The sequence below is a fragment of the Procambarus clarkii genome, chromosome 44 (assembly GCF_040958095.1).
Source record: "Procambarus clarkii isolate CNS0578487 chromosome 44, FALCON_Pclarkii_2.0, whole genome shotgun sequence".
NCBI classification, from domain to species: domain Eukaryota; kingdom Metazoa; phylum Arthropoda; class Malacostraca; order Decapoda; family Cambaridae; genus Procambarus; species Procambarus clarkii.
Window position 1 is genome coordinate 4,290,316 of NC_091193.1, and position 14,525 is coordinate 4,304,840.

The 14,525-nt window shown below is 49.2% G+C and overlaps 1 protein-coding gene across 1 annotated transcript in view; it reads right to left on the reverse strand.

Annotated features, from left to right (window-relative positions):
* Positions 1-1,646: 1,646 nt before the first annotated feature.
* Positions 1,647-14,525, reverse strand: part of LOC123745138 (uncharacterized) — a 108,715-nt gene continuing 95,836 nt past the window's right edge. The window contains exons 6-8 of the mRNA XM_069300380.1: positions 7,161-7,471; positions 6,518-6,688; positions 1,647-2,210 (exon numbers count right to left, since the gene is read on the reverse strand). Of these exons, the coding sequence (XP_069156481.1) occupies positions 1,819-2,210; positions 6,518-6,688; positions 7,161-7,471 (874 nt within the window). The 3' untranslated portion in view covers positions 1,647-1,818. The remainder of the gene's footprint in view (positions 2,211-6,517; positions 6,689-7,160; positions 7,472-14,525) is intronic.

Below are 14,525 nucleotides of genomic sequence, written 5' to 3' on the forward strand. Positions count from 1 at the left end.
CCATTGTTTCTCGCCGGCGCCTGGGATCGAACCCAGGACCACAGGATCACAAGTCCAGCGTGCTGTCCGCTCGGCCGACCGGCTCCCCTGCAGGAATGCAGGAATGGTTGTTAAAGTTTAACTCAAGCAAATGTAATGTAATGAAGATAGGTGTAGGGACCAGGAGACCAGATACAAGGTATCATTTGGGAGATGAAATCCTGCAAGAGTCAGAGAGAGAAAGACCTGGGGGTTGACATCACGCCAGACCTGTCCCCTGAAGCTCATATCAGGAGGATAACATCAGCGGCATATGCCAGGAGGGCTAATACAAGAATGGCCTTTAGAAACTTGTGTAAGGAATCTTTCAGAACATTATATATCACATATGTCAGACCAATCCTGGAATATGCGGCTCCAGCATGGAGTCCATATCTAGTCAAGCATAAGACTAAACTGGAAAAGGTTCAAAGGTTTGCCACCAGACTAGTACCAGAACTGAGGGGTATGAGCTACGAGGAGAGACTACGGGAATTAAACCTCACGTCACTGGGAGACAGTAGAGTTAGAGGGGACATGATCACCACATACAAGATTCTCAGAGGAATTGATAGGGTAAAGACAGACTTTTTAACACAAGGGGCACACGCACTAGGGGACGCAGGTGGAAATTGAGTGCCCAAATGAGCCATAGAGACGTTAGAAAGAATTTTGTCAGTGTTAGAGTAGTAGACAAATGGAATGCATTAGGAAGTAATGTGGCGGAGGCTGACTCCACACACAGCTTCAAGTGTAGATATGATAGAGCCCAATAGGCTCAGGAACTTGTACACCTGTTGATTGACGGTTGAGAGGCGGGACCAAAGAGCTAGAGCTTTACCACCGCAAGCACAATTAGGTAAGTACACACACACACACACACACCACCAACACACACACACACACACACACACACACACACACACACACACACACACACACACACACACACACACACACACACACACACACACACACACACACACACACCACCACCACCACCATAGCCACAACCTCTCAACATCAGTAAGTAACTGTTTTATGAAACAAAGTTATATAATGCAAAATAGAGACTAATAAATATTTTTGTTATGGATTATTTTTACATAATATTTCTAATTAAAATTATATTTATGCTGTACATTAATTTACATAAATTATATGTATATCAATTCCATTCATGAAAATCAACTTGAGTCAGACGAGCCTTTCCAAGGTTGATAACATTACAAGTGCTGAACACATTTGTATGAGAATAACATTGCAACAGTGGAGTGCATCTGTAAGAGAACTTCATTCCAAAACGGATTGCTTATGTGAAAGAAGTTCCATTCTTGCAAAATATGAATTGATCTGAGAAAATGACATTACTCATTGCATTTCAATCCATACGTTGGACTTGACACCTGTGGGTACGGTAGTGTAGGTTTACTGAGAAGTCTGGCATAACACCTCAGGTAATGAGCGAAGGAAGCACTTGGGAGGCAGTAAACACTTTTATTTTGTCTCTGACAGTTATAAACAACATTTTTATTATAAGTAAAAAGTTCGGTACATATCACTAATGACGTTGTGGCCTGTACCTATTTAACATCAATTCCCAATTAACTGAAGAAAGCCATCTTTTCTTGACCCAAACCTGCACAACGACAATCGTCCAGGAGGAAGTTTGTTTCATCAGCCATGATCCTGGACGGCCCCATTACCCTGGTCCCGGACGGCTCTTACAACCCTGCCCTTTGTACTCGATACACACCAAAAGATTCTTTCGCTAGAACTTAGTTTGATTAGAGATCTGGTCTACAGTTGAACAAGCCCCCCGCGAGTAGGATTTCTTGCGATGTAGATATCCATGTCATGGTCTGTGCAGCCGTCAGTGTCGTAGCCTGTTAAGGAGTGGGCGGACCCTGCATGACTGTGCCGCGAGGACCCTGCATGACTGTGTCGCGAGGACCCCGCATGACTGTGCCGCGAGGACCCCGCATGACTGTGTCGCGAGGTAGAGCGCTCACCCGACTTGGACCTCTGATGTCGACTCTCGCTGCGGGAAGACTTGGCTCTGGTAAACCTTCTGGCGGCGGTGGAGGTGACCGGAGCGCCCAGCCAGACCTGGCTGGGGCTGACAGGCAGGGACTGTAGCCTCCCAGCACCCAGCTGCGGGGAGCCCAGCGACCCCTGCGACATGCTGAGTTCTGTAAGTAGGACGAGGAATTAATCTACACTTCCAGTCATGTCACATTCAAGCACCATAGTGCACGTGACTGTACAAGCACCATAGTGCACGTGACTGCACTAGCACCATAGTGCACGTGGCTCCACTAGCACCATAGTGCACGTGACTGTACAAGCACCATAGTGCACGTGACTGTACAAGCACCATAGTGCACGTGACTGCACCAGCACCATAGTGCACGTGACTCCACTAGCACCATAGTGCACGTGACTGTACAAGCACCATAGTGCACGTGACTGTACAAGCACCATAGTGCACGTGACTGCACCAGCACCATAGTGCACGTGACTCCACTAGCACCATAGTGCACGTGACTGTACAAGCACCATAGTGCACGTGACTCCACAAGCACCATAGTGCACGTGACTGTACAAGCACCATAGTGCACGTGACTGTACAAGCACCATAGTGCACATGACTGTACAAGCACCATAGTGCACGTGACTGTACAAGCACCATAGTGCACGTGACTGCACCAGCACCATAGTGCACGTGACTCCACTAGCACCATAGTGCACGTGACTGTACAAGCACCATAGTGCACGTGACTGTACAAGCACCATAGTGCACGTGACTGCACCAGCACCATAGTGCACGTGACTCCACTAGCACCATAGTGCACGTGACTGTACAAGCACCATAGTGCACGTGACTGTACAAGCACCATAGTGCACGTGACTGCACCAGCACCATAGTGCACGTGACTCCACTAGCACCATAGTGCACGTGACTGTACAAGCACCATAGTGCACGTGACTCCACAAGCACCATAGTGCACGTGACTGTACAAGCACCATAGTGCACGTGACTGCACCAGCACCATAGTGCACGTGACTCCACTAGCACCATAGTGCACGTGACTGTACAAGCACCATAGTGCACGTGACTGCACCAGCACCATAGTGCACGTGACTCCACTAGCACCATAGTGCACGTGACTGTACAAGCACCATAGTGCACGTGACTCCACAAGCACCATAGTGCACGTGACTGTACAAGCACCATAGTGCACGTGACTGCACCAGCACCATAGTGCACGTGACTCCACTAGCACCATAGTGCACGTGACTGTACAAGCACCATAGTGCACGTGACTCCACTAGCACCATAGTGCACGTGACTCCACTAGCACCATAGTGCACGTGACTGTACAAGCACCATAGTGCACGTGACTCCACTAGCACCATAGTGCACGTGACTGCACTAGCACCATAGTGCACGTGACTCCACTAGCACCATAGTGCACGTGACTGTACAAGCACCATAGTGCACGTGACTGTACAAGCACCATAGTGCACGTGACTGTACAAGCACCATAGTGCACGTGACTGCACCAGCACCATAGTGCACGTGACTCCACTAGCACCATAGTGCACGTGACTGTACAAGCACCATAGTGCACGTGACTGTACAAGCACCATAGTGCACGTGACTCCACTAGCACCATAGTGCACGTGACTGTACAAGCACCATAGTGCACGTGATGCGAGCACCTGAACTAGTTCCTAATTGACCTGAAATTAAATGCAATAATATTTTACCGTTATTGATTTTCTTGTGGATATGTTTCCCATCGGCGGTGGACCTTTCTGCCCCTCAGGGAATACATAACTTTTGTTCCATAACCATTTTCAATACGTTTTCAAAAATAATGGTTTTGGCTCTGTTGAGAATCAAGTTTTATTAACACCTGCAAAAAAGTCAGATATATGCATTAGTTCACTAATATATATTAATAAGTTATTTGTAATGAACATGTCATAATATCCAGATCTTTAACTAAATGTAACTGTGTGTTAAATTACAGTGAAACATGAGGAAAGTTCATGGTTAGTGTTGCATTCTTCCTGTCGTCTCTGGCGCCAACAGCCAAACTCAACACAAATATCATAGTAAGTGACTTTGGCTAACGTGACCCAGAAGTTGGTGTGGTCGAGAACTAAAGAGTATACATCTTACTGACTTTGTTACGCTACGATACTCCTGAGGGTATATTTGTATTCCCAGCCCAGGTCAGCATTGTGTTCCCTAGCCCAGGTCAGCATTGTGTTCCCCAGCCCAGGTCAGCATTGTGTTCCCTAGCCCAGGTCAGCATTGTGTTCCCCAGCCCAGGTCAGCATTGTGTTCCCTAGCCCAGGTCAGCATTGTGTTCCCTAGCCCAGGTCAGCATTGTGTTCCCTAGCCCAGGTCAGCATTGTGTTCCCTAGCCCAGGTCAGCATTGTGTTCCCTAGCCCAGGTCAGCATTGTGTTCCCTAGCCCAGGTCAGCATTGTGTTCCCTAGCCCAGGTCAGCATTGTGTTCCCTAGCCCAGGTCAGCATTGTGTTCCCTAGCCCAGGTTAGCATTGTGTTCCCTAGCCCAGGTCAGCATTGTGTTCCTCAGCCCAGGTCAGCATTGTGTTCCCTAGCCCAGGTCAGCATTGTGTTCCCTAGCCCAGGTCAGCATTGTGTTCCCTAGCCCAGGTCAGCATTGTGTTCCCTAGCCCAGGTCAGCATTGTGTTCCCTAGCCCAGGTCAGCATTGTGTTCCCTAGCCCAGGTCAGCATTGTGTTCCCTAGCCCAGGTTAGCATTGTGTTCCCTAGCCCAGGTCAGCATTGTGTTCCTCAGCCCAGGTCAGCATTGTGTTCCCTAGCCCAGGTCAGCATTGTGTTCCCTAGCCCAGGTCAGCATTGTGTTCCCTAGCCCAGGTCAGCATTGTGTTCCCTAGCCCAGGTCAGCATTGTGTTCCCCAGCCCAGGTCAGCATTGTGTTCCCTAGCCCAGGTCAGCATTGTGTTCCCTAGCCCAGGTCAGCATTGTGTTCCCTAGCCCAGGTCAGCATTGTGTTCCCTAGCCCAGGTCAGCATTGTGTTCCTCAGCCCAGGTCAGCATTGTGTTCCCTAGCCCAGGTCAGCATTGTGTTCCCTAGCCCAGGTCAGCATTGTGTTCCCTAGCCCAGGTCAGCATTGTGTTCCCTAGCCCAGGTCAGCATTGTGTTCCCTAGCCCAGGTCAGCATTGTGTTCCCTAGCCCAGGTCAGCATTGTGTTCCTCAGCCCAGGTCAGCATTGTGTTCCCTAGCCCAGGTCAGCATTGTGTTCCCCAGCCCAGGTCAGCATTGTGTTCCCTAGCCCAGGTCAGCATTGTGTTCCTCAGCCCAGGTCAGCATTGTGTTCCCTAGCCCAGGTCAGCATTGTGTTCCCCAGCCCATGTCAGCATTGTGTTCCCTAGCCCAGGTCAGCATTGTGTTCCCCAGCCCAGGTCAGCATTGTGTTCCCCAGCCCAGGTCAGCATTGTGTTCCCCAGCCCAGGTCAGCATGAAGTTCCTCAGCCCAGGTCAGCATGATGTTCCTCAGCCCAGGTCAGCATGAAGTTCCTCAGCCCAGGTCACCATGATGTTCCTCAGCCCAGGTCAGCATGAAGTTCCTCAGCCCAGGTCACCATGATGTTCCCCAGCCCAGGTTAGCATGAAGTTCCTCAGCCCAGGTCACCATGATGTTCCTCAGCCCAGGTCAGCATGAAGTTCCTCAGCCCAGGTCACCATGATGTTCCCCAGCCCAGGTCACCATGATGTTCCCCAGCCCAGGTCAGCATGATGTTCCCCAGCCCAGGTCAGCATGATGTTCCCCAGCCCAGGTCAGCATGATATTCCCCAGCCCAGGTCAGCATTGTGTTCCCCAGCCCAGGTCAGCATTGTGTTCCCCAGCCCAGGTCAGCATGATGTTCCCCAGCCCAGGTCAGCATTGTGTTCCCCAGCCCAGGTCAGCATTGTGTTCCCCAGCCCAGGTCAGCATTGTGTTCCCCAGCCCAGGTCAGCATTGTGTTCCCCAGCCCAGGTCAGCATTGTGTTCCCCAGCCCAGGTCAGCATTGTGTTCCCCAGCCCAGGTCAGCATGATGTTCCCCAGCCCAGGTCAGCATGATGTTCCCCAGCCCAGGTCAGCATGATGTTCCCCAGCCCAGGTCAGCATGATGTTCCCCAGCCCAGGTCAGCATGATATTCCCCAGCCCAGGTCAGCATTGTGTTCCCCAGCCCAGGTCAGCATTGTGTTCCCCAGCCCAGGTCAGCATGATGTTCCCCAGCCCAGGTCAGCATTGTGTTCCCCAGCCCAGGTCAGCATTGTGTTCCCCAGCCCAGGTCAGCATTGTGTTCCCCAGCCCAGGTCAGCATTGTGTTCCCCAGCCCAGGTCAGCATTGTGTTCCCCAGCCCAGGTCAGCATTGTGTTCCCCAGCCCAGGTCAGCATGATGTTCCCCAGCATAGGTCAGCATGATGTTCCCTCTTATGTTAACCTTGTGTAGTGAGGTGGAGTGCTGGCATGAAGGCGTGGGTTGAAGTAGCAGCCAGGGCCGAGTATGACCTGTGACCTCCGGCCACGGAGTGAGACCGTGAAGGGTGACGTAGCGATGCTTGAGAGATGTGCGACCTCGCGTCCTCCGACACGAACCCGTTGTTGACGGAACCTGTCCAAGGAGTAAATAGTTCATGCGAGCTCTTGAAATTCGTCAATCAACAGGAGTAACCAAGCCAAGAAGACCATACTAGTACCTATAATGTATGCTCCTTGTATTAACAGTACAATATACCTTTTTGTATATAAATAAATAATTAAATAGTATAACAACAGTTCCTGAAGAGGCTATATTAAATCATAGTGAAAGCGTCGCACGAGGCTGTGACACAAGCTAGATGTTGCCACACAATTATTGCAACATTTTAGCGTAACCCCTGGAAACACAAACCGAAACTGTCTCTATTTTCCGCTTGTTACAACTTATAATAAAGTTGTTACATCTTGGCTTAACGTGTTTATGACGTATTAGAACGTTGTTACAACTTGCTATATTGGTTGTTATAACTGGTTAGGAGGTGTTAAAACTTATTCGAACGTTGTACCAACGTCGTAGTTTCGGTGTGAGTTAGGAGGGAACTCACCTTTCTCCATGTGATACATCCGGGCTCTGGGAATGGACCTCTGTGAGTACATGGAGACACTGTCCCAGTCAGGTCTGGTGCCCCTGCCCAGCGTGCCCAGGGAGGCCAGGGGTGGAGAGCCAGGGCTCAGTATGGCCGGGTCCCCCTGCTTGGCCTGTTGGCCGCCCTGGCCCCTGCTGCAGCAGATGAAGGCCATCACGGCCAGGATCACTGTGCCACAGATGGCGGCCGACGCCGCTATGATGATGGTGTCCATGTGGGTGGTTGAGGTCAGTGTCATCTGTATCTCTCGGCACTGTGATGGTGTCACTCTGTCGACATACAATACTGTGATGGTCCAACACTGTCAACACACAATACTGTGATGGTCCAACACTGTCAACACACAACACTGTGATGGTCCAACACTGTCAACACACAATACTGTGATGGTGTCACTCTGTCGACATACAATACTGTGATAGTCCAACACTGTCAACACACAATACTGTGATGGTCCAACACTGTCAACACACAACACTGTGATGGTCCAACACTGTCAACACACAATACTGTGATGGTGTCACTCTGTCGACACACAATACTGTGATGGTGTCACTCTGTCAACACACAATACTGTGATGGTCCAACACTGTCAACAAACAACACTGTGATGGTCCTACACTGTCAACACACAATACTGTGAAGGTCTTACACTGTCAACACACAACACTGTGATGGTGTCACTGTCAACACACAATACTGTGAAGGTCTTACACTGTCAACACACAACACTGTGAAGGTCCCACACTGTCAACACACAACACTGATGGTCCAACACTGTCAACACACAACACTGTGATGGTCCCACACTGTCAACACAACACTGTGATGGTCCCACACTGTCAACACACAACACTGTGATGGTCCCACACTGTCAACACACAACACTGTGATGGTCCCACACTGTCAACACACAACACTGTGAAGGTCCAACACTGTCAACACACAACACTGTGATGGCGTCACTCTGTCAACACACAACACTGTGATGGTCCCACACTGTCAACACACAACACTGAAGGTCCCACACTGTCAACACACAACACTGTGATGGTCCAACACTGTCAACACACAACACTGAAGGTCCCACACTGTCAACACACAACACTGAAGGTCCCACACTGTCAACACACAACACTGAAGGTCCCACACTGTCAACACACAACACTGAAGGTCCCACACTGTCAACACACAACACTGAAGGTTCCACACTGTCAACACACAACACTGTGAAGGTCCCACACTGTCAACACACAACACTGAAGGTCCAACACTGTCAACACACAACACTGTGAAGGCCCAACACTGTCAACACACAACACTGTGAAGGTCCAACACTGTCAACACAAAACACTGTGAAGGTCCAACACTGTCAACACACAACACTGTGAAGGTCCCACACTGTCAACACACAACACTGAAGGTCCCACTCTGTCAACACACAACACTGAAGGTCCCACACTGGCACCACACAACACTGTGATGGTCCAACACTGTCAACACAAAACACTGTGAAGGTCCCACACTGTCAAAACACAACACTGATGGTCCAACACTGTCAACACACAACACTGTGAAGGTCCCACAGTGTCAACACACAACACTGAAGGTGCCACACTGTCAACACACAACACTGAAGGTCCAACACTGTCAACACACAACACTGAAGGTCCCACACTGTCAACACACAACACTGAAGGTCCCACACTGTCAACACAATACACTGTGATGGTCCCACACTGTCAACACAACGCTGTGATGGTCCCACACTGTCAACACACAACACTGTGATGGTCCCATACTGTCAACACACAACACTGATGGTCCAACACTGTCAACACACAACACTGTGAAGGTCCAAAACTGTCAACACACAACACTGAAGGTCCCACACTGTCAACACACAACACTGTGAAGGTCGAACACTGTCAACACAGAACACTGAAGGTCCCACTCTGTCAACACACAACACTGATGGTCCAACACTGTCAACACACAACACTGTGAAGGTCCAAAACTGTCAACACACAACACTGAAGGTCCCACACTGTCAACACACAACACTGTGAAGGTCCAACACTGTCAACACACAACACTGTGAAGGTCCAACACTGTCAACACACAACACTGTGAAGGTCCAACACTGTCAACACACAACACTGTGAAGATCCAACACTGTCAACACACAACACTGTGATGGTCCAACACTGTCAACATACAACACTGAAGGTCCAACACTGTCAACACACAACACTGTGAAGGTCCCATGCTGTCAACACACAACACTGTGAAGGTCCAACACTGTCAACACACAACACTGTGATGGTCCAACACTGTCAACACACAACACTGTGAAGGTCCCATGCTGTCAACACACAACACTGTGAAGGTCCAACACTGTCAACACACAACACTGTGATGGTCCCACACTGTCAACACACAACACTGAAGGTCCCACACTGTAAACACACAACACTGAAGGTCCCACACTGTCAACACACAACACTGAAGGTCTCACACTGTCAACACATAACACTGAAGGTCCCACACTGTCAACACACAACACTGAAGGTCCCACACTGTCAACACACAACACTGTGAAGGTCCCACACTGTCAACACAACACTGTGAAGGTCCAACACTGTCAACACACAACACTGAAGGTCCCACACTGTCAACACACAACACTGTGATGGTCCCACACTGTCAACACACAACACTGTGAAGGTCCTACACTGTCAACACACAACACTGAAGGTCCCACACTGTCAACACACAACACTGAAGGTCCCACACTGTCAACACACAACACTGTGATGGTCCAACACTGCCAACACACAACACTGTAAAGGTCCTACACTGTCAACACACAACACTGTGAAGGTCCAACACTGTCAACACACAACACTGTGATGGTCCAACACTGCCAACACACAACACTGTAAAGGTCCCACACTGTCAACACACAACACTGTGATGGTCCCACACTGTCAACACACAACACTGTGATGGTCGCACACTGTCAACACACAACACTGTGATGGTCCCACACTGTCAACACACAACACTGTGATGGTCCCACACTGTCAACACACAACAATGTGAAGGTCCAACACTGTCAACACACAACACTGTGATGGTCCCACACTGTCAACACACAACACTGTGAAGGTCCAAAACTGTCAACACACAACACTGTGATGGTCCAACACTGTCAACACACAACACTGAAGGTCCAACACTGTCAACACACAACACTGTGATGGTCCCACACTGTCAACACACAACACTGTGATGGTCCCACACTGTCAACACACAACACTGTGATGGTCCCACACTGTCAACACACAACACTGTGAAGGTCCAACACTGTCAACACACAACACTGTGATGGTCCCACACTGTCAACACACAACACTGAAGGTCCCACACTGTCAACACACAACACTGTGATGGTCCAACACTGTCAACACACAACACTGAAGGTCCCACACTGTCAACACACAACACTGCAGGTCCCACACTGTCAACACACAACACTGAAGGTCCCACACTGTCAACACACAACACTGAAGGTCCCACACTGTCAACACACAACACTGAAGGTCCCACACTGTCAACACACAACACTGAAGGTCCCACACTGTCAACACACAACACTGAAGGTCCCACACTGTCAACACACAACACTGAAGGTCCAACACTGTCAACACACAACACTGTGAAGGTCCAACATTGTCAACACACAACACTGTGAAGGTCCAACACTGTCAACACAAAACACTGTGAAGGTCCAACACTGTCAACACACAACACTGTGAAGGTCCCACACTGTCAACACACAACACTGTGAAGGTCCCACACTGTCAACACACAACACTGAAGGTCCCACTCTGTCAACACACAACACCTAAGGTCCCACACTGTCAACACACAACACTGTGATGGTCCAACACTGTAAACACAAAACACTGTGAAGGTCCCACACTGTCAAAACACAACACTGATGGTCCAACACTGTCAACACACAACACTGTGAAGGTCCCACACTGTCAACACACAACACTGAAGGTGCCACACTGTCAACACACAACACTGAAGGTCCAACACTGTCAACACACAACGCTGATGGTCCAACACTGTCAACACACAACACTGTGATGGTCCCACACTGTCAACACACAACACTGTGATGGTCCCACACTGTCAACACACAACACTGTGATGGTCCCACACTGTCAACACACAACACTGTGAAGGTCCAACACTGTCAACACACAACACTGTGATGGCGTCACTCTGACAACACACAACACTGTGATGGTCCCACACTGTCAACACACAACACTGAAGGTCCCACACTGTCAACACACAACACTGTGATGGTCCAACACTGTCAACACACAACACTGAAGGTCCCACACTGTCAACACACAACACTGAAGGTCCCACACGGTCAACACACAACACTGAAGGTCCCACACTGTCAACACACAACACTGAAGGTCCCACACTGTCAACACACAACACTGTGAAGGTCCAACACTGTCAACACAAAACACTGTGAAGGTCCAACACTGTCAACACACAACACTGTGAAGGTCCCACACTGTCAACACACAACACTGTGAAGGTCCCACACTGTCAACACACAACACTGAAGGTCCCACTCTGTCAACACACAACACTGAAGGTCCCAAACTGTCAACAAACAACACTGTGATGGTCCAACACTGTCAACACAAAACACTGTGAAGGTTCCACACTGTCAAAACACAACATTTGATGGTCCAACACTGTCAACACACAACACTGTGAAGGTCCCACACTGTCAACACACAACACTGAAGGTGCCACACTGTCAACACACAACACTGAAGGTCCAACACTGTCAACACACAACACTGAAGGTCCCACACTGTCAACACACAACACTGAAGGTCCCACACTGTCAACACACAACACTGTGATGGTCCCATACTGTCAACACACAACACTGATGGTCCAACACTGTCAACACACAACACTGTGAAGGTCCAAAATTGTCAACACACAACACTGAAGGTCCCACACTGTCAACACACAACACTGTGAAGGTCCAACACTGTCAACACAGAACACTGAAGGTCCCACTCTGTCAACACACAACACTGATGGTCCAACACTGTCAACACACAACACTGTGGAGGTCTAAAACTGTCAACACACAACACTGAAGGTCCCACACTGTCAACACACAACACTGTGAACGTCCAACACTGTCAACACACAACACTGTGAAGGTCCAACACTGTCAACACACAACACTGTGAAGGTCCAACACTGTCAACACACAACACTGTCAAGGTCCAATACTGTCAACACACAACACTGTGATGGTCCAACACTGTCAACACACAACACTGAAGGTCCAACACTGTCAACACACAACACTGTGAAGGTCCCACGCTGTCAACACACAACACTGTGAAGGTCCAACACTGTCAACACACAACACTGTGATGGTCCAACACTGTCAACACACAACACTGAAGGTCCAACACTGTCAACACACAACACTGTGATGGTCCCACAATGTCAACACACAACACTGAAGGTCCCACACTGTAAACACACAACACTGAAGGTCCCACACTGTCAACACACAACACTGAAGGTCCCACACTGTCAACACACAACACTGTGAAGGTCCCACACTGTCAACACAACACTGTGAAGGTCCAACACTGTAAACACACACCACTGAAGGTCCCACACTGTCAACACACAACACTGTGATGGTCCCACACTGTCAACACACAACACTGTGAAGGTCCCACACTGTCAACACACAACACTGAAGGTCCCACACTGTCAACACACAACACTGAAGGTCCCACACTGTCAACACACAACACTGTGATGGTCCAACACTGCCAACACACAACACTGTAAAGGTCCTACACTGTCAACACACAACACTGTGAAGGTCCAACACTGTCAACACACAACACTGTGATGGTCCAACACTGCCAACACACAACACTGTAAAGGTCCCACACTGTCAACACACAACACTGTGATGGTCCCACACTGTCAACACACAACACTGTGATGGTCGCACACTGTCAACACACAACACTGTGATGGTCCCACACTGTCAACACACAACACTGTGAAGGTCCCACACTGTCAACACACAACACTGTGAAGGTCCAACACTGTCAACACACAACACTGTGATGGTCCCACACTGTCAACACACAACACTGTGAAGGTCCAACACTGTCAACACACAACACTGTGATGGTCCAACACTGTCAACACACAACACTGAAGGACCAACACTGTCAACACACAACACTGTGATGGTCCCACACTGTCAACACACAACACTGTGATGGTCCCACACTGTCAACACACAACACTGTGATGGTCCCACACTGTCAACACACAACACTGTGAAGGTCCAACACTGTCAACACACAACACTGTGATGGCGTCACTCTGTCAACACACAACACTGTGATGGTCCCACTCTGTCAACACACAACACTGAAGGTCCCACACTGTCAACACACAACACTGTGATGGTCCAACACTGTCAACACACAACACTGAAAGTCCCACACTGTCAACACACAACACTGAAGGTCCCACACTGTCAACACACAACACTGAAGGTCCCACACTGTCAACACACAACACTGAAGGTCCCACACTGTCAACACACAACACTGAAGGTCCCACACTGTCAACACACAACACTGTGAAGGTCCCACACTGTCAACACACAACACTGAAGGTCCAACACTGTCAACACACAACACTGTGAAGGTCCAACACTGTCAACACACAACGCTGTGAAGGTCCAACACTGTCAACACAAAACACTGTGAAGGTCCAACACTGTCAACACACAACACTGTGAAGGTCCCACACTGTCAACACACAACACTGTGAAGGTCCCACACTGTCAACACACAACACTGAAGGTCCCACTCTGTCAACACACAACACTGAAGGTCCAACACTGTCAACACACAACACTGTGATGGTCCAACACTGTCAACACAAAACACTGTGAAGGTCCCACACTGTCAAAACACAACACTGATGGTCCAACACTGTCAACACACAACACTGTGAAGGTCCCACACTGTCAACACACAACATTGAAGGTGCCACACTGTCAACACACAACACTGAAGGTCCAACACTGTCAACACACAACACTGAAGGTCCCACACTGTCAACACACAACACTGAAGGTCCCACACTGTCAACACACAACACTGTGATGGTCCCACACTGTCAACACACAACACTGTGATGGTCCCACAC